General features: G+C 33.2%; 2 protein-coding genes across 3 annotated transcripts; both read left to right on the top strand.

Annotated features, from left to right (window-relative positions):
- Nucleotides 1–777: 777 nt before the first annotated feature.
- On the top strand, nucleotides 778–6,126 carry LOC132645760 (uncharacterized). Of its 2 annotated transcripts, XM_060362943.1 has the most exons (6): nucleotides 778–932; nucleotides 2,192–2,282; nucleotides 2,362–2,620; nucleotides 5,289–5,433; nucleotides 5,516–5,563; nucleotides 5,709–6,126. In XM_060362943.1, the coding sequence occupies exons 2-5, from the start codon at nucleotides 2,199–2,201 to the stop codon at nucleotides 5,532–5,534; spliced, it is 507 nt and encodes a 168-aa protein (XP_060218926.1). In that variant the 5' UTR covers nucleotides 778–932; nucleotides 2,192–2,198; the 3' UTR covers nucleotides 5,535–5,563; nucleotides 5,709–6,126. The 2 variants fall into 2 exon arrangements, with proteins under 2 accessions (XP_060218926.1, XP_060218925.1); XM_060362942.1 differs by having other exon boundaries at nucleotides 5,516–6,126.
- An 11,046-nt stretch (nucleotides 6,127–17,172) lies between these two features.
- LOC132645759 (squamosa promoter-binding-like protein 8) lies at nucleotides 17,173–21,002 on the top strand. The gene is made up of 3 exons (XM_060362941.1): nucleotides 17,173–18,239; nucleotides 19,538–19,671; nucleotides 20,344–21,002. Exons 1-3 carry the CDS (start codon nucleotides 17,599–17,601, stop codon nucleotides 20,487–20,489), a joined length of 921 nt encoding a protein of 306 aa, XP_060218924.1. The 5' UTR covers nucleotides 17,173–17,598; the 3' UTR covers nucleotides 20,490–21,002.
- Nucleotides 21,003–22,310: the final 1,308 nt, after the last annotated feature.

Here is a 22,310-nt window from a genome sequence, read left to right as displayed (position 1 = left end):
GATTATGGTTTAAAATTTTGTAAACGTTAGACAATAGTCTACTACTTTGAGGGTCATAAAAACTATATCTATCCAAACTTTTAAAAAAGAGACAAAATTAAACGGTGACCTAAAAGGCACATATTTGATTTTAAAACAATATCATCGTACCAATGTGATCCTACAAGTAGGGTCTGAGAAGAATGGATGTACGCATACCATACTCCTAGCTTGTGTGAGGTAGAGAGCCGATTTCCCATAAACCCCCGACTCAACAAAAGCTTTTCAAAAACACACATTTGGTATTAACCAGCCAGTAATAACTTTTTAAACCAGTTACGTGAGTTTGACATGGTTATGCCCTTTTTTAGTTCCCATTTGTATTATTGCGTTAAGTGGACCAAACCTGCTCAAAACTAGTAAATTGCCCTTCAAAGGCATTGCTCTTTAATTTTTGTCCCTCAAATTACTGGTCTTCAATTTTTGTCTTTCGCCTAATACTATGAGGTTTGGGTTCGAACTCTGGCTCAGTCAAAAAAAAAATTACAAGGCAGAGTTTCGTAGCAAAATTATGTCTATTCGGGCAAAAGTTAGGCTTTAAGGCAGAGTTTTGCAAAATTCCAATTCAGTAATTTTTTTTATTTTTTATTTTGTATTAATGCAAACCTCTACTTTAAGGTAGAGTTTTGTCTGATGCCATAAGTAGAGTTTGCGTCAAACTTTCGAACCCGTAACTAAAGTGTTTTTAGCGAAGAACAAAAATTAAAGACCACCGCCGAATAAGGACAATCGTGTAAATTGCCCAACATTATGTACTCGAAAGGTATAAAAATAGGGCGAACTCCAAGAGTTAAAAGGGATAACTCGTAGGCTAAATTTTTTTACTTGTCGCTTGCTCACTTCCTTCCTCCCTCTAATTTGGGTTTGCGTTTGAAGAGGAGCTCTCGAACCTGGTACTGATTTTTCATACCAACTAAATTAATCCGTTGAGAAAATTGTTACTCTCTTCTCCTTTATTTTCTGTGTCAAGTTGTTGATTCTTCCTTGTAAATAAAGACTACAAACAAACTTTTGATCATTCCATTTTTTGGGCACAACTCATGCTTCTCTGAATTTTGTTATATGATTCTTCGTTTAGGTAAAGAATTTTTTGTTACTGCTGAAAAAACAAATGGGTTAGTCTAGCATGTTAATGAATTAGCTACAAGCTATATGTTATATCGCTGTTTATATTTTTTGTTGTAAAACCAGATGGTTTTAGACTAGTATTTTATTTAGTTTTGGTTGTTTATGTTAATTAAACAACTATTTGTGATTTACATTTATCATTTGATTGTGTTATGGTGGGAAGTTAATAGTAATTTTTTTTGCGTTTGAATTGGTAATTGCTAGATGATCAAAATTAAAACAAAGAAAAAGATGAAGCACAAAGTATGGGCGACCCATGTAAACCAATACTCAACATGCTTTAAACCCATATATTAAATATGGGCGGGTTCAAGCCCAAACCATTTTTCTCAACCCATTTTCAACTCGCCCATTTGTCACCACTAGAGACTCATAACTGATAACACAAGTATGCATGTGGTCCTTTCAGAGTTGTAGCTTGATGTGATGTATGCCGTCGTTGTAGCACTACCCAGTCCTTTGAGTACAGGAATAACCTTGTTATTTGGTCTGTATGTGGGGGGGGGGGGGGGTATATATACCATGGGTATTGATGTATGTTCAGGTTAGAAAGTTCTACAGCGCCAGTTCTTGCTTTTAGAGCAAGTAATGTTGTGGTTCAATGTGTCAATTACCAGCATATGTAATGCTTGACAATTCTTTAATAAAATACTCCTATAATATGACATTTATCGGAGATTCTTTTTCCCTCATAAGTGAATAAGGTTTCCTTTAACCTTTTTTTCTTTTTTTTTTTTTGTGGATATAATTAGGTCATAGGGATTTTGGATGTTAGAGTATATTTATCTCCAATTTACTATTATCCTTTTGTATTCTAACAATTAAGGTAAAAAGATGTTGAAAGTGCTACACTTGATCTTCCCCTCATACTATTAATTTATTTTTTGGCCCAGAAATTGGATGATGGATTTGTCACTTGCATCTGCATTTCTTTTAAACTATAATAGCTTTTTCTTGCAATAACTTGTCGGATGAATTAGATTGTGAAAATTTGAGGACACTCATAATTGTTATTGTTTTGTAGAGATCAAATGGATGACTCAATGAAGCAATTACAAGAAAAGCTTATTGAGGTTGAAATTGAAGGTGAAAGTCTTTTATTAGCTCGGCAACAGGTACTTGAAATACCCTCTAGGTTGAAGCAAAAAAGTTTAAGTTCAAATGTATAAGATAACTATGTGTAATGTAATGCAGTTAGTTGAAAATGATAGAGCGAGGAATGGGAACAGAGAAGCATTAACTGCACTAAGGAGGAGGGCCAAGACGACAAAAACTAGTGTTTCTACACCTTTTGAGTCGATAATGAGGAATGTTGAATCAAGACCATTGGTGAAAGAGGTTTGTTTAACCTGTGGTAATCATGATTCAAAGGAGAAGACTTGGGTCATGTTCCCGGGAACTGACGTATTTGCCAATATTCCTTTTCATGCTGCCCATACCATTCTGGAGAAAGGTTTCTTTCTTACCTCATTTATGTTGTGAATCTTTATCACAAAGTATGAACCAGTAACTCTCTCTATATGGACTTTATGCAAATATAATTCCTCATTTTTATCTAGGCAAATGAGTTATGCTTCTGATGTAATTGCTAATTATACTTGTTTGTCCTTGGTAATCTAAATCATGTCACTCTTTTGTTGTGGAGGGATCACTTGTTTTTTTTTTGTTTTGTTTTGTTTTTGATGAAGTAATGTGTTTCATTGAAAGGCATCAAGAAGATGCAAAGTTACAGGAGGCTAATTACAAAAGAACAAAAGTGTAGGAAAACATTGTTTGCCCCAAAACAATGTCTCTATCAAGAACTAAAGTGCTAATAAAATCCAAAAACTGTACTGGACTAGTTACTGGGGACAGCATTGTCCAACAAAAGAGATTCACTAAACATTTAGCTTTAAGAGAATAACTTGGAGTTGAGATGCCATCAAAACACCTTCTGTTTCTCTCATTCCAAAGACTCCAACAAACAGCAGCAGGGATCATCAACCAAGTTTTTTTTTTTTTTTTTTTTGATATAGTAAATAAATTGCATTAGAAAGGCATCAAGAAGATGCAGAGTTACAAAACATCTAACAGTTAGCTACATAACTATATGAAGCTGAAACTAAACAAAAACCTGTAGAAACAGTCAAAATGTGCCACCAAGACCACTGCTAAGTCAGTGTTAGGGAGCTAACAAAATCCAAAAAGTTATCAACACTGTTTACAGGGGAATGAAAATGCCAACTAAACAGACTAAGTAGACATCCAGCCTTTAGAATACTTGTAGGAGTTGAAATTCCATCAAAACATCTGCTGTTCCTTTTCTTCCATATACACCAAAAATTGCTGCTGGGATCATTCTCCAGATCCTTTTGATGGTTTCGTCAACTCTCCAAAATATCCAACTTTCATAGGCATCTTTGATGGAGTGGGGCATGACCCATTGAATGCCAAACAGAGAGAAAAATAAGTGCCAAAGGGAAGCTGTTACAGGACAATGCAGAAAGAGGTGGTTGACAGATTCATTATCCTGTAGGCAAAAGAGGCAGCAGTTAACATGGATGATGCCTCTCTTTCTGACATTGTCTTGTGTCAGGCATTTTCCATGGAGTGCTGTCCAAGTGAAGCAACTAACTTTTAAGGGCTGTCTGGTCTTCCAAACATGTTTCCAAGGCCAAGCTTCAAGAATGCATCCTTGTGTGTAGCATTCTTTCACAGTGTACATTCCCTTCTTAGAAACCCCCCATAGGATCCTATCCTGGGAGGTATTATCCAGATTTCATTCTTCCAATGCCCCTAAGAAGATGAGTAAATCATTGACTTCCCAATCCCGTAGGTTTCTTCTGAAAATTGGACTCCCATGTGTTGCCGTCTCTGTATTGAGCAATGGTTGCGTCCTTGTTGCTAGCTATCTGAAAAATCCTTGGGAAGGAAGCCTTCAATGTAGTGTTCCCAAGCCATAAGTCTTTCCAAAATTTGACATTATGTCCATTGCCTGCTTTGAAGGAAACCTTCTGAGAAAATTCATCAATTAGGCTACAGATGTGTTTCCAGATCCCAACTCCATGTCAACCAATTTTTTTTTTTTTTTGATGGTCTTATCAACTTTCCAAAGGCTCCAACTCACATATGCCTCTCTAAGATACTGAGGCATCACCCAACTTAATCCAAAAATATTGAAAACCATGCTCCAAAGATTAAAAGCTACTGGGCAGTGAAGAAGTAAATGGTTGACTGTATCCAGCTGACACTTGCAAAAATAGCATCTGTTGAACAGTTCACGTCCTTTCCTATTAAGATTATCTATTGTAGGGATGGCATTGTTGAGCGCTATCCAGATGCAGCACTTAAATTTAGGAGGTAATTTGGTCCTCCAAATCAATTTCCATGGCCAAGAGTCAATAACCAAATCTTGGAGGGATTGCGCCAGACTGAACATAAAGGTTCTATATACTTTTGTATGAGATGAATCTTTATTCTCTAGAGGAAACTTTATTCTGTTTGTTGGATTTCTTAATTTTTATCCATCATTTTGTTTCATATTTCCTTAACAACCTCATTTCATTTAAACTATTATTCTTAGCTTGTAACTAAGCTTGTAGCTACTAAGTTGCCTAACAATAGTTTGTGCTCTTTTTCCGTTAAGTAAGTAAATAGTTTATTAGAAAAATACATCCAGGGATGCAACCTGTATTACCACCAGTATAACTTACCACTTCCTCAAAACCCTCCTCCCAGCCTCATTTTTTTGTGCATTCATGATCTTCTGAAACTTCACAAATTTCAGTGCTAATTGTCAGCTATTTAAATTTTACCGTTCCATTTTGAATAGATTTCTATTTGTTATCAAGGCCAACCCATCATGACCTTCCACTTTAGGATGGTCTTATTGAGTGTAGGAAAGGATTTTATGCAAATCGAAGCACTAGAATGACCATTCACTTGTTCAAAAAGAAAAAAAAGGAGAATGGCCATTAATTCTTTTTGAAACTAGAATGACCATTAATTTTAGCTGGTGGCTCCTTTTAATTTCTCTATTTGATAATTATTCTTGTGGAGAACTCTATTGTTTACTTTGTTTTCTACCCTGTTTTCAATATTTGAAACATGAACGGGTCCAAATAGTTGGTTACCTGATGCAGATCAAACTCTACTCGATTACGAAGCTAAGAAACTTCAGAGCGTCGTAAAGGAGAAGTCTTTATGGATATCTGAGCAAGGAGTTCTTGCAGATAGGATTAGTCCTGGTGTCCTCAGATCTATGGTGACCTTAAGTGACAAACCAAAGTAAGCTTTGGCGACCTTCTAATCTGTCTTCTTCTAAATGTTTTATGCCTTGACATATATACTTTTTCTTTTGACCATTCAGGACTGGGCAGAACGAATAATCAACTTCAGTAGTAAATTGCATATGGGGGTAAATCCTGTATTCCTACCTCTTTGGTCTTTGCGCATTTGTACTTAACACACCAGCTTGTATCCACTGGTAGCATTTGCATCCATCAAGAAATAGATTGTAGTTTGAAGGTGGTGAAGCTTATCTTTCTTTGTTGATTGATCAGTAACTCGCAGCATATAGCAAGAGAGACTCTTCAGGTGCTTTCAGCAGTTGAAGTTTAATTTAAAACTGGAAGAAGCAATATTATTGACGGTAGAGTTAGTGTGTAGCTAGCTGGAAATCTTGAGTGGAGGTAAGCCTATCTTCCTAAAGTGGAATTGACTTGTAAACCTGATGTGTATGCCCCTTATGGCACAAGAGTCGTTTGTTAACATGCTATTAGCAACATTCAAAGAAATGCTGTTAGTAACAAAAAGTCAACCAGCATTCGAACTTTTGTATCGTCACATTATGTAGCAATCTTCCTTCATCCCATGCTGTGGAGGAGAATGTTTATTTCAGATACCATGATTAAGCTTCCTTGGTACTTTGAGTTCTGATACAATATGTTTTTTCCTGTAAACACAGTTTGGTCCTTTTGAGCTCAGTGTCGTGGTTCATAATTCTTATGATGATTATCTAACGTCTAGACTGCTGACCAATCACGAGATAGTGCTTACTGGTTTTATAGCCATGTGCTAACCTGAACCGGATTGTTTCTTCTCTTCACCAGATTACGTTTCCTCTTATAGCGTTAGAGAAGGGAAAAGGCTTAAGTTATTGCAGACTTGCTTTCACACTTCGGTGAAGGTATCAATGTCAATCTGGTGGTCACAGTTGACGAGATTGGTTCACTCTGGAAAATGAGGAGAATTTGACCAGTGCCTCCTCTTTTTCGTTTGCAACAGCTCAAATTCATGTACAAACTACCTGAGAGGATACAAATTATGTTCTCTTAGTTTTATTAGTACAGGATTGTAGGATGATAAGGGCATCTAGAGCCGTTTCGTTTTCCTAAGCTCTTAATTCGGCAAAAAGGAGGATTAGAAAGCAAACTAAGGCATCTAGAGCCCTCTTTTCATATGATTATTTACCGTGATTCTTTTCTAGATCAGTGTTTTGAAAGGTGTTTTTGGGGCGAGCCCCGGGGCTAGACTTGGGGCGAGGCGTACCAAAAACGCACTGAGGCGTATAGGCGGGGCGTAAGTATCTTGGGGTGTAAGCCCCGACCTTCGGGGCGTTCGCCTAGGCGTAAGTCCCGGGAACTTTTACAAATTTGAGCCACAATTGCTTAATATTTTTTTAAAAAAAGTTAAATATACTTATAGTAAATTCTCAAACTGAATATATCAAAAAGTCAAAAGTTTTTTCTAATGGTTTATCCTAATTTCATAAGCTTTTCTCATTGTTGTTTACATAGTAACATATACACTTTACACCTTTGTATGCAAAGTAAACTACAAAGCAAATAGTTTTGTCCTCCAATTCTTACTATCTTCCATGTTTGCATTTTCCTTCTTTATTCTTTATTTTCATCAAGATTTTCTTAGCATTCTTCAATTTATCTTTTTCAAGATAGTTTTTAGGTTTAGAATTTCTTTTGATATCACTCTAGTTTAGATAATGTTTTGAAGACTCTATTCTGACTATTTGTATTATAATGAGTATTAATTTGTATCTAGTTTTAGTTTTTAAAATAATAACTTTATATTATTGTCAATTTTATCTTTGAATTATTAGGACAGAGTATCGTTCTGTCAACTCTAATTATGTTTCATCATAGTCATGTTATTGTATAATGCATCTTTACATTCACTTTTTCAAGATTTTTTAAATAGTTCATGCATATGTTAGCATGTTAATAATAAATATATACATTTTTATACTAATTCTTTTTTATTTATATAATTTTAATATATTTTTATTTTATTAATTTAGAAAATATTAAAAATTAAGTACCCATGGAGCTTACGCCCCGTGCCTTGGGGCTTATGCCTGAACGAGGCATATGTAAAACGCTTCGCCTTACGCCGCGGCTTTTAAGACACTGTTCTAGATTATCTGCTTTTGGATAAACCTTTATTTTGGAGGGCCTTATAAGCTTTTGTGGTTATCAGATTGTTGTGCAGGAATAACTCCTCTCTCTGTACCTGAATTAATATTCTGAACCACAACCCCCACCCACCAAAGTAAGGGTTGTAGCTAGAGCGCTTTTCTTTCTCAAAGTTAACTTTCTTGCTTGTTAGTCAAACTTTGAAACTTTATTTAGATTTATAGGATTTTTTAAGAAGCGCAGGTTTTGAATTATACCTATACTAGGGAGGGCGATCTGCAGGAATACCCTTCGCTAGGGTGGTCTTTAATTTTGTCCTTCGCTTAATACCTCGAGGTCCTAGGTTCGAACCCAGGTTCAGTCAAAAAAAAAATCGCAATTTACTCAAAATTAGGCCGTAAGGCATAAGTTGGAGTCCAACTTATGCATTGCAAATTTTTTAAATTTTTTTTACCGAGCAGCAGTTTGAACTCGGAACGAAAGGGCTTTTAGCGAAATGCAAAAATTAAAGACCACCAATTTGGGGGGCAAAATTAAAGAGCGGGGGTTCGAACCCGGAACCAAGGAGCTTTTAGCGAAGTGCAAAAATTAAAGACCACCAATTTGGGGGGCAAAATTAAAGACCAGTCCTTTTGAAGGATATTTCAACAACAACAACAATAACAACAACATACCCAGTGAAATTCCACAATGTGGGGTCTTGGGAGGGTAAAGTGTACGCAGACCATACCCCTATCTCGGAAGATAGGGAGGCTGTTTCCGAAAGACCCTTAGCTCAAGAGAAATCACAACGAGAAAGGTTAGATAAGCACGAGCAGTTCAAAGTAAAATGCAAATGAAACTAAAGAAAGCGAATAAGTCAAAATAGAGCAGTCTGAAAAAAGGGAGCAGTAGCTACCACAGATAAATAACATAATCGAAGTACAAGAAAACACATATAGTAGCAAGAAACAAAAGACAATAGACTTTTGAAGGATATTTCGCACAAAGAAAAAACCTAGTGACCCAATTCCTACTCCGTTGGAGTCCTGGAGCTTTCTTCACTTATGCAATTTCAAGTGGAAGAGCTTCTGACTTCTTGCAAGAGCTTAATAGCTCTGAGTGAAGCTTTATAGATTAGTGTACTAAAGGAATTACTAAAACTTATATCCCCGTTTTGGGGCTATAAGACTCTTAGCTTCCAATGAGCTAGGTGCATAAGCTTTTTTTCACTAATCCCCCCTTACCTGCAAAAAAGTGATTCAATTATAAAATTTCATTTCATCTAAGTGAGAAAAAATGGACAACTGTATCCTGATATTTGGGGGGACCTCCTAAACTACATCCGTGGAAATAATTAATCTTTATGCTGCTTCAGTGAAAAAGGGAGAATGATTTGGTGTAAGTATATCCACCTCTTCACAGAGTGGAATTGGTCAACTGTGTCCTGATATTGGAGGGGACCTCCTACTTTACGTCTTCTGAAATAAATTCATCTATTAACTGCTATAGTAATGAGGAAGTTTTAGAACAATTCTTAATCTTTTACCATGAAAAATTGATATTCACGTTCGAACAAAAATAATCAGAGAAAGGGAAGTGCAACAATAATAAATGACAATTCTTGGTGTGATCCACAGGACATTTCATGTTTATGAGACGACAAAATTATACCATAGGACCACAAAAACATACAAATGTGCACACTTTTCATCTTCCCAAAGTGAATGATTGGACTTAATTGTATTTGTGTTTGAATTTTCCTGGCAACTTCTCTGATAAGTATTACCTTTTGTTTTCATGGGCCAGCACAGCAGGTAGATGCAACCTTTCTCTGTGCGAACACATCATTATTCTTTTGTTAGACAATCCAAAATCCTATGATTGAATTCATCTGAAAATCTTTGGTGATGATTCTGTATACAGGTATTATAAAAACTTTATACATAATACTTAGGGGTCGTTTGGTAGCTAGTTTGGAGGTGAGTTATGTAGGTATTAAATCCTGCATAAGTTATATCATGTTTGGTAGCTGATAGGAGCTAAGTTGTTCATATATAAAATTAATATGGTGTTTGATTTGCAATTTAGAAACTGCATAACTAATATATGTATATGTTATGAGGGAATTCATGTATTATTTTATGGAGGATAGAAGATGGAATAACTAATAGTACATGATAGCTAAATATTACATAACTAATTCCTGCATAAAATAATACATAAATTTCCTCATAACTTATATATGTATTACTGTAACTCTTAACCAGCTACTAACCAACACCTTAGTATTTGAACTTATTGACTCTATATCTTGGATTCGTCTTTTGGATACTGATAAAACTTGTAAGCACATATTTGGGTATTAAAGGGGAGTTGGGAGTTGGGAGAGGCGGGGCCTGCCTCTGCATGTACCCCCAATTATTGGAATTGCATTTAGTGTCATTTCCTAGCCATCATTAAGAGTTGTGAGATGGCGACTAGACAGAAATAGAAACAACACGTGCATTCAAGGATGTGGCTTAGTGGTCAATGAAGTGAGATGAGAAGCATGAGGTCTATTCAGGTTCAAATTTCAACAGAGACAGAATCACTAGGTGATTTCTTTTCATCTATCTAAGCCTGGGGGAAATAGTTACATGATACATGTTGCCTCTTGCTAGTAGGATATATGTAGCAAGGTATCCTGTGGAATTAGTGGAGATGCGCGCGAGCTGACCAGGACACCAGAAAAAAACACGCTTGTTTTGCGGTGATGATTTTGGAAAATTTCCCGAGCTTTGCCTCACAAGACTTTCGGATTGCCAGTAGTTGGTGAGGCCTTGTTTTGCTGCATTATCTGATAATCAAACATGTTTTTCTATTTTATAAGTAAATGTTCAATATCCACCATATCTTGGAATAAAAAGAACCGTAATTTAAAAGAAAACCAAAGAACTACTGCAATTAGATTTTAGATATTTGGAGTGACAAGTTAACGGAGTGGAAATAGAAATCGAAATTCAAGCATGTGTTACAAAATTGCTTTCAATAAAGTTCGCAATGTCAGTGAGATTTTGTGGCTCTTTTGTTGGCACATCTAATTAGCAATCCACACCATGGTCCATGGCATTTGGAGTTTGGGGTGAGAGCTACTTGGGAGCAATGTTCATTGGCCCGACCCTTTGGTAGTTTTACTACATGGTTTACCCCATCTTAGTTAAATGAAAAAACATAATACTAATTACGAAATATATCAATCTATTTCTTCAAGAAAATAGGGAGATGGTTCAGTTAGAATGTCGCGCAATGACTGATAGAATGTGAGTAATCTTTTTATATAATTTTGGGCGATAATTACATCTTGAGCTAGCTTATGGAATAGTGTTGAATCCAATTTTTTGTATATATGGTGGAAGAGTCAGATTCGTCCTTAGTGTTGTATTTTTGCTATTGTGCCCTCATATTATGTTATCTATATTTTAGTTGTCCAGTCTAAAGTGCGAGAAGAAGGGGTGTTGCAAAAAAGGAATAAGCAACAAACAATTTTTCTCACTAAAAGCAAATATTTTATCGCTAATTTTATTTAATAACGATTTATCAAATAGTCATGTTAGAAACAACCATTTAGCGACATACCAGCTATGAATTTCATAGCAAACTCCATTTTTTTTATGGGGTGTGGTTTTGAAATATCTTCATTAGTTCTTGAGTTGATTTTTGAAATTGAGTTACGTCTAAAGATCAATTTTTCTTAACGAGTTCCATTCCTATGCCATCTTGTTGCAAGACCTCGAGTAATGATTTTATTTTATAACTTGTTATATTTTCACTGCAAGATCAACTAAATTGACAACTGTAATTCAATTTTAATGGTTGTCACACCCATAAAGCAAGACTAAAAGTTAAGGAAATGGTGTGTGCACTTAGTTGGATTTGGTACATGACAATTCATTACCTAAGGTTGAGGCCTAAGCATGATTTCTCAAGTTATTGTCAAGCAATTTTCATTATGCTCAAATTATTGTCGAGCAAGTTTACCGTGTAGGTTCATGCTGTGGCATTATGCTTATAGCACAATGTTTATCTGAATCGAGTACTTTCAGTGACATTTTTTTTTTGTTCAGATAAACATTTTAATTTGCTTTTTTTTTTTTTTTGGTCAGATAAACATTTTAATTTGTTTTTTTTTTTCGGTGGAGTACCACCACAGCAGATGCGCTACATTTGAATTTGTTTCTTCTTCTTTGGATACTATGAAACATTTTTATTGCGTTTCACATATCAAAAAATGATGTGAACTCACAATTACAGTTCCACTTATCCACCATCATCCACCACTTCATAACTTCATTATCAAGTTCTTTTTTAATTAGGTAGAAAATCAGAGGCACGGTATAATTTTGCATTGAAAACATTTGTTGGTTATGTGACAAGAAAACAAAGTATGCTGACATATTTATGAAATGAAATAAGTGTGTCCAAAAATATTCGAAAGTGAAGCATCCCATTGTCTGACTTCCGTACACTTACAGGAGTCAACGCTGTCGCAGCCCCTTTTTCCAACCAAATAATGCAATAGTAATACTCTGATGCCACATTAGAACAATTATTTCTCATTAAATAATTGAAACAAAAAGAAAAGGAGGAAATTCTCTTACCACATCCCATAGGAGAATGCCATTAAAATAGTTTTTGTTACTTCAAAATCAGTGAACTTATGATTGATTAAATAAAATTGACTGAAAATATAATGGCTCTGACCAAAAGGCAAAATAGACGTACCAAAAAAGCTAAAACGGATATAATTGCCTAATTACAGTAAAATTTGTGGTTTGCGATATAATATACCAGTTGGACAGAAATCAGTCCTCGTCAATTGCACACTTACATTGAGATTTATTGAAATAATAATTGTAACAATCTATCAGATAGTCTTAGTAAATATCGATCATATATTTGTACGAACATGTACAGATCACTACTAAAATTTAAAAGTAGTCTAACAGAGAGAAAGAGTTATGCTTTCTTCATCTTTCTTAGTTACTCAACCAATAACTTTACAGGTAGCTTTAGTTTTTGTTCAAACTCCCAAGCATTCAATACTAATTTAGTATTTGAAGATGAATAAAATGCTCAATTAGTTTTAAAAAATCGAGATTGTTAATTAAGTCCGGTGAATATAAAATGCTAGTCGTTCACTTTTACTTATCATGTATACTAAAAATAGTAGTCCAATGTTACTCATTCAGTTTGAAAAATCAAGAGATAATCTACCATTTTGTTTCTATTTATCCCTATTATTAATTATTAGGTTGGCAATTTCAAGGAATTGTTAGTGGGTGTATAGGTTTTAAAGTATGTTTGATTGATTTCAACCATTAAACGACTTAGTAACAGTTAGGATAAAATTATTATTCTATTTATGGTTCCTAAAGAGATGTGCCATGTCAACACATGACAAATAAAAATGGACGGAGAGAGTAATTAGTTTTAAAAAAATTGAGATTGTTAATTAAGACAGGTGAAATAATATCACCCTTACTATCCCACTACATTCTTCGATATCAAAGGTAATATTTACAACTTCGGTTAAAACATACTCCTTCCGTTCACTTATACTTGTTCATTTTGGACTTTTCACGCTGTTTAAGAAATTATAAATGAAGTGCGTAATTTACCAATGTACCCATATTAATTAGTGCATATTTTTATTGGATTTGAAAAATGATTTGAAGTGAGTAATTAATACTATGGGTAAAACAGGAAAATTTTTTTTTTTTTTTTTGATATGCTAAAAGTGACAAGTAAAAGTGAAAATTTATTTTTAAAATAGTGGACAAGTAAAAGTGAACGGACGGAGTATAAGGTATAAACTAAATGTGTAAATTTTGTGCACCGACTACATATATCATTTTTATATCATTATAGCAATAATATGTAGTTGTTTGTAACAACATGATCAGAAAACTCAAAAATTAAAGTAGATTGCCCTATAAAATGTTGAATTACACTAATAATATAAAAAAATTATTTACACTATCCACGTATATAACTTGAACCATAAGATTAAATGGCCGGTCCTAGGACCTTCTTTTACACGGTTCTTTTCCACACTGCACACATCCTTAATCGATCAAGAATGGCATTCTCTTTTATTTTAAAGTAAGTAATAATATTTTATTTTATCTTTAATGAGATTATTTTATAGTCACGCAAATGTTTATATTTGTAATAATTTACAAATTTTAACTTATTTCTTAAAATTTGTGTTAAAGTCAAATACCGATGAAGAACAGAAATTTCCTTCAAAAATGACGGTTACCACGCATCAGTCTCAAACAAAATTATAGAAATTTCCTTCTACAATAGAGGGTAAATGGTCATTCCAGTAACTATATAACCAATCTCTGAGCAAAGCTGCCTCACATCTGCCAGTAATTATTGTCATTTCTTCCTCTCCCTAGCTAGAAACACAAACATACAGTAAGAGAGAAAGAAGACAATTATTGTAGCCTAGGAGAAAGAAAGATGCCACTATTATTGTGAAAAAAACGATACCATTATAGATGGAGAAAATAAATGTGCTTTTCCATGTGAGTTTATACATATCTGAGTTGTAACTAATGGCCAAGTGTTTTGAGTGGTTGTGAATGGCACTCTTTATCTTAACACTTCCAAACTATCCTAAAGGTCAAACTTCAAAGTCTTCTATTCATTAACCCATTCCCCTGGGTAGAGCTACATGATCCAAAACAAAAAAGTTAATCAAATTTATTTTATCAAAAAATTATATTATTCTCTCGTCCCAATTTGTGTGATGGTATTAAACCGGCCACAAAATTTAAGAATAGTTTTTTTTTTTTGAAACTTATAGAATATTTTTTTTTTTAAAACTTATCGTCTAAAAGAAATTATAGGTATTAGTTTGACTATAAATCATCTCATGAAGATTGTAATTGAGAAGTTTAAAGTTAAATTATTACTAATACAAAAAAGTTTCACATAAATTGGGGGCAAACAAAGTACTATATATATATATATATATACACACACACACATACTGGTTACTGAAGGCCCGTGCTAAGCATGTGCCCACACTTAAAATATAAAATTAAAAACTTTCATTAAATAAGTATAACGTGTCACATTTTCTACCACATAATAATTTAACGTAGTTGTAGGTTAATGATATCTTATTGATAGGTTTTATAATTATTAAAAAAAAATCGTCACATAATTAGATGATTTTTAATGAAAACTTTATTTATGAGGAAGAACATTAAGTACAAAAATTAGCAAATCTCAAAGGGACAGTGATTCGACATCCTACTACCATGATAAAGATAAAGTATAATAATTACAACTTGCAAAGCTCATAAATCAAAAAATATTTTCGTATTTTTGTAAATTTGTGAGCGTGTCGATTTATTCATAGATAAATATCGATTTGTTTTGATATTTTATAAATTTCACTCATTATTTTGAGTAAGGGTTTATGCCAATTAAATGTGATTTTTTAACCTTAGTTTTAGACGAAAATCAAGAAATAACTTATATTTATTAAAATAAACCTCAAGAATCAATGAAATCTAATTCTTCATTATACTCTATACTTAAGAAGATTAAATTTAGTTAATCAAACAAGAGATTTTAAAGATAACTCAATCTTGATGGAGAACATTGTTTTCATTTACAACACTATATGGCATGATTTAATAAATTTTATTTATGTATTTATAAAAAATCATAGATATTTCAAAGGCGACGTATAAAGTTGTCCATATTTTTTTTTATTTAGTTAAAATTACATTCTTGAAATTTTAACTAAAACATAATTTGACTAAATTATCTTATATTTTTTAAATCTCAATTAATATTAATATTTCTTTCACCACATCTCTCCATATTTATCAGAGCATGGGTAATGGTGAAAAAAATAATTAATTCTATCTTGATTTTAAATAACAAATATTTTAGATAAAATCGACAAGAAAGATTAAATAATACTTAAAACTATATCTGAAAATCATTTTAGTATAATTTTTTTAAAACACATATGAGCTCATTAAAGTATAAATATAAAGTTAAAAAAATGGCTACATATAAGTAAAAGAGTTCTCAGAAATTCTATATATTTCATAATGCAAATATAAATTAAAAGAAATGCTTACATGTAAGAATCTGTACCAAACGAACCAAAAACAAGAGAAAATAACCGTCCAAAAATAATAGGCAACAAATGAAAAAGGAGAAAATGAGAGAGCAACAAGAAGCAAAAATATCTAGCGAAGAAATTGTTGTATTTTAGGTTAATAAATAAGATCGGTAGAAGAAAGTAACATGGGAAATAAGGTAGGAGGTTTGACCGCTTTTAAAAAATACATCATAAGACCCAAAAAGTAAATTTGACTCTAAAAAGTAAGAAAAGAACCTAAAAGTAATTAATTAAAAAGTTTGACATCAAGTTGAAAATTTTTGTGAGGACTATAAAAGTCCTTCGAATGTCCCTTCTATATAATAGTAAAGTAATATGACCACAACCAATTATGCCCATTCTCAAATAAGTTAGAGTCGACTATATGAATTCTCACAAACCACGTTTCTCCATTTTAAGCTCAACTCATATCATCATCATACTAAATAAAAAATAAAGGTGTGTTATGTATGGAGGAAAATATTTTATGACGGACTCTTTATTTCTTTCTAACAATGCCACCACACGAATTTGTGCTGGTTAATGATCCATTCATTTACTAACTCAATTCTATACGTCCATTTAAAGTTGGTTGATTTAGGCTAAATAGATTGTAATATTTTTTTAAAAAAACTTTTTAACTTGAACATATCGACAACAAAGATAAAAGAAGTTTTATTACTGTTGCTTGGTCACTAAATAAATATTAAAAAAAAAAATTAAAATTTGGTATGAGATGGATAAGTTGTGCTATGATTCAATGTTTAGTCTTTTTAATCTGTCCATCTCATTTCAAGTTATCTTTAAACGGATTAATTCAGTTCATTTTAATACATTTGAAATGAGTTAAAATCCTGGGGTAGATGGTCATTCCATTAACTTACTCAACCAATCTCTGAGCAAAGCCGCCTGTCCGCCTCACATCACTCGGTACTTACAAACACAAATATATATATATATATATATATGGAGAGATAAGACAATTATTGTAGCCTAGGAGAAACAAAGATGCCATTATATAGATTGAGAAAATACATGTCCTTTCCCAAGTGAGTTTAATTTATTTGAGTTGTATTTAATGGCCAAGTGTTTTGAGCGGCTAGCTCTATTTAATTATCCTTCCCAAGTGAATTTATTTGAGTCGTAATGAATGGCTCTCTTTATCTCTCACACTTCCAAGTGTTTTGAGTAGTTCTGAATGGGGTGGGGATAAGTCCAGAATTTCTTATCCCCCACCCACCCTATGGACAGAGCTACATAATCCCAAAAAATGTATTTAGAATTCTTTTATGAAAACATTATTGTATTAAAAAATATATATGAATTGTTAATTTTCTAACATACGAAAAACTCGTCGTGTAGCAACAAAAACAGTTCAAAATTATTTCAATGTGACATTGTTGCATTTTTTGAATCCATTCTCTTCGGCCAACATCCCAACAAGCACCTTTTTGCCCTCTAAAGAATCTCAACTTGTTCACAAGTTAAATTAATTTCAGAGAGAAAAGCAACAAGTTCCTCATAACCCGACATGTCTCTTAAAAGGCATTCTAAAACTTCATACACACTTTTTTTAATTCTTTTATTGAACTCAAAAAGATAGGAAAAGAAATGTTCTTTTCTTTCTTCTTATGGCGATACATACAGTCCTATAAAGCACGCCTATTAAAACTCTTCAGTGAATGCTGAACAGTAAAGTCTTTATTTTCCACTCCACAAAATCTTCTTCTACTTAAAGCTGACAGATTTTCTTCCCTCTCCCATCCCAACCTTTTTCTTGATTTCAAAATTCCTCAAATCGTTTTTTTTTTTTATTTTTACTTCTATATTTATACACAGCTTACCAAAGTGAAAAACAAGAGAAAAATGCTGGACTATGATTGGGAAAATCAGTCCACTTTCATGTTTCCCAGTGATGAAACCACCCAACAAACTGACCAAAATAACAATCAATTTTTGCACCCTCATCAAGCCCATTTTTCCCCTATAACAAATTACCATCACCACCACCACCAACAACAACAACAAATCCAACATCATCAATTTCCCCAATTTCAAGCAACCTTAAACAACACTACTCATTTCAACTCCCCGTACGGCCCACACGCTTATAGCATTCCCTACACGCAAACACACGAAACATCCATGCTTTCTTTACAACCAACCGGTTCAACCGGGTTCATGGTACCGAAGACCGAACCGCAGTATATAAGCGGTATTCATGATTTTGCAAGTGCGAGTAGTACTCGGATTGGGTTGAATTTGGGCGGGAGAACATATTTTGCTTCGTCATCAGAGGATGACTTTGTGAACCGGCTTTACCGGCGTACTCGGGCGGTTGAAGCAGGTTCAGTGAACTCACCAAAGTGCCAAGCTGAAGGATGCAATGCTGATCTAACTCAAGCAAAGCACTACCACCGACGACACAAAGTGTGTGAGTTTCACTCCAAAGCTGCCACGGTTATTGCTGCCGGTTTGACTCAACGCTTCTGCCAACAATGCAGCAGGTTATGCTAATTTACTTATTCACTAAATCAGTTTAATTTGATCTAAAATAGTTTTAAATCTCAAACTAGTTTAGAAAGTGCCTATACAGAAAGAAATCAGGAGTCAATGGTAGAGACAGGAGTTTTTACTAAGAAATTTAAAAATAAAAAAAAGTAAACACACAAAAAAGTTATAAGAGGTTCAACATTTAATATATGGTATATAGTAAAAAAAAAATTGTTATTTTCCGGCGAAGGGTTCTGATGAACCTCTTTCCGCTCCCAATAAGCTCTGTTCGTGATAGTAGTACGATTTTTCATTTCATAAACTAAAACTTAGTGATTGAAAATGTTCATTTTGAACTCGCTAAGGCGGATGTTTTCGCTGTATTCTTGTCAAAGATAGGCAACAAAATATTTGAATTGTATGTGATACTACGTACTCCATTAATTAGCATGAACTTAATGATAAATGTGTATTATTTGTTACATTTGATACAAATGTGAGGTTCAAAATGTGTATTTTATGTGTGTTTATCCTCCTTACATTTGTTTCTTTTATGATATTGCAAATTTGCAATAAACATTGGAACAATGAGGTTGGTTCCACGGAGATGGGGAAAATTAAAATGACGGAAAGGCCCTTGTGGTGTTAACGAGCTAATGATTGGGATTTGAGGAGTTGAAAAGTCGTACTACATGGGATTGGGAGGGGGTTGATCCCGAGGGCATTTGTGTCCGTAAATTTATGTCCCCCAATCAGTTTGCTGCTACCCGTTTTGGGGTGTTACGTACTGGTTTGTTTTTGCTTCCTATAGCAAAACACAGCTTTTTTGCTTTTTCTATTTTGGCTTGGCATGAAAAAGAATCATATGGGAGTATGATCAGCTTTTAATCAACAAAGACAAAAGTCCTTTAGCAATTTTATTTCTTTTTAAAGAGTTAAATTATTTGTGGTTATCCAAGTATAAAAATTATCATGTCATTTTTCTTTTATAACAATAATATCACTTATATTTTGTCCACTATCACACAAAATAATTCCTACATGAAAAGCACTAGAAAATGATATAAAGGGATTATTTTTGTCATTTTCTGATATACACAAAGATATATTTATAAGACAATTTTAGATCAACTCTCAAACTTAAGGGATCGTTTATGACATTCTCTAATGCTTTTTTAATTATAAAATAATAAAAAAGACTTTACTAAGTGATTTCTATAACTTGAATGACCATTTAAGTAATTACTATTTTAAAAAAAAATTCAATTAGCCCATGAAATAATTCTCATAATTATATTCTGATGAAAAGCAGGTTCCATGTTCTGTCGGAATTCGACAACGGTAAAAGAAGTTGCCGGAAACGGTTGGCAGATCACAACCGGAGGAGGAGGAAGAATATTCAGCACGAAAACAAGAATAGGCAGCCACTACTTGACAACGTTCCAAGTAATAACTCTATCATCTCACTAGGGTTGTTCTTTTAATTTTTTTTATTGAAGCTATACATTATGAAAATCTAAACATTTTATATTGATATGTGATATCATGTTGATTATATCGTTTTTACTAAGCGTGTGTTTGGTAGGAAGGAAAACATGCATTTTCGTGGTGTTTAATAAGTGATTTTCGTATTTTTATTTACTAGTGTTTGGTAATTATATATAAAATACTATTCTAAGAGCATTTATATGTAATTTAGGCAAGTATTATGAGGATGGAGGTTGGGTGGGTGGCGGAGCGGGGGGCGGCATAGTCTGGGAGGGAGGAGACAATAGGCATGAAATGTCACTTTGAAACTTCTTTTCCCTATTTTTACCATGAAAATTATATTTATGATTTTTAAGGAAGTTATTTTCCTAAAAAAAATATATTTTGACCAACCAAACATGAGAATAGAAGACCAATTACTTCACTAGTAATTGCCTCATAAGTGGCCAGCTGCATGTGATAAATATTTTTCATTGTTAAATTATAAAACTTAAACTCTTTATTTCTTCGTTATATTATATCCTTTCCTTTTGTGTTCAAAACCTGGAACTAACTGATGATAGGGAAAGAATATTGTAGCCTTTTTTTGGATTTGTTTTTTATAATATAGTTTTTCTTTCTGGTGTGTAGAGTCTCCAGCTGAATCAGGAGCACATTCATCAACAGTAACAGTGGCCATATCACCACCAAGAATTTCAGTGGATTGTTTTAGGCAAAGAACACACCACCAAGCTTCAACAACAACTTCATCAGCAACCTTCTTCTCCAATGGGTGACCAAATATATTAATCTATATATATTTTCGTTTTGAACTACTTATGATAATTTCAAGCTTGCTTTAATGGCCACAAGAAGCTAGTATGTTAGTACTACGTACCATATGCTAATTACATAAAACAGAACAACCCCCCAAAATGATGGAGAATTAGGTTTATGTTGGCCCTTGCTAGCTAGTGTGCTCCACCTTCTTCAACTTACTACTAGTATAAAGAAGAAATTTTTATCTTATTATCATATGCATGTACGTAGACACTGATTAATCTTGAATTGGGAAAGAATTCAAAAGTTCCCGACACTTCCCCATCACTCTTTAATTTGCATTTTGGCCTAATAATGTGTTTCTTTATTGATTTGTAGAATAGTCGAATATGATGGTAAGAGAAATTAAACTCAAACGTGTTTAGAGAAAAAGTAGTTTCGTTTTTAAGTTGGTGTAATAAATTTTCACATCATTATGACATCTTTATCTGTTTTGAGTTGTACTTATTCTTAAAATTTTAAATCTCATATTTTAAGAATTTTTACCTGCAAATCATAACTCAAACTTTTCTATTTTGTTCTAGTTGTACGATTTAAGTTACCTGACTGACCGTATGACAAAATATTTACACCGACACCATCGGTGTAAATTAATAATTAGCATGTACTTTACATTTATTTTAGGTTACTATTTAGTAATTCATACTAATATAATATTAATAATATTAAATAAAGTAACCTACAATTACCTTTAAATTAACATAATTATATAACTAACTTTTAAGTTGTCATTATATAGAACATAAACTCTTTGTTATAAGGGTTGGACATGCATGGCAGGCAAGTTCAGGCAGGTGTACATCTTGGGATGGATCATTATTTTGTTGTCTTTTTAAAATAACCTGCTATACAATAATTTACCACATAGAAAAAATTGGTTAAAGAAATGTTTTACAAGAAGAGAAAAATTTGCGTAATTTCATTCCTGAATATACTGCTAAGAGGGCATCAGAGCTCCACGAGTTAAAAAGCTGTCCCTTGCATGGAGGATAGTTTCCGTAATGTACTTTTTTTTCAGCTGTCATTTAAACCTTTTTTAGTATTATTATTAAAAAAAAAAAAAACAAAGTAACCTACAATTACGTAAAAAATAACATGATCCGAATAATGTTAGATTCGGCACTAATCTTTATTCGTGATTTTTTACCCTTATAGATAAAATATTAAAGTGTTTTTTAGCATTTGTATTTAACCAAATATTTGATCGTGGTCTATTATGTTCTCATAAATTTTTCAGTTCGCTCAAAATGAATCTTAAAATGTGTTCTAAAAAATTTATATATTAGAAAAGTATTAAAGAAGAAGATCATTAAAATATTGCACAGATTGCCCTTCATATAGACTGGTCTTTAATTTTTATCCCTATTTCTCATTTAATGAAAATTTGTGGGCTAAAGTACCCTTATTCGCTGGTCTATGAGATCAGATATTGGGGTTCAAACCCCAGCAGAGGCAAAAAAAAAAAAAAAGATTTCATATCAAACTGTCTATTCAGGCAAAAGTTATGCTTTAAGGCATAGTTTCTATGTAGTTCCTTTTCCGCATAGTTTTGTAGTATAACTTAATTTCTACAAAATTATGCCGGACAAGATATAGTTCTGTCGAACAACTTAATTTCTACAGAATTATGTCGGACAAGACATACTTTTTCCCGAATAAACATAAGTTTGCTACGAAATTTTGCCTTGCAACTTTTTTTTTTCCCCTCTGTTGGGGTTCGAACGAATCTCAAGGGTATTTTCAGCCACTTTCTATTACTTAAAGTGGTGATGGACAAA

Source organism: Lycium barbarum, chromosome 6, assembly GCF_019175385.1.
Source record: "Lycium barbarum isolate Lr01 chromosome 6, ASM1917538v2, whole genome shotgun sequence".
NCBI classification, from domain to species: domain Eukaryota; kingdom Viridiplantae; phylum Streptophyta; class Magnoliopsida; order Solanales; family Solanaceae; genus Lycium; species Lycium barbarum.
Note: the sequence above shows the minus strand (reverse complement) of the source record. Positions and strands in the feature narration are given on the sequence as shown.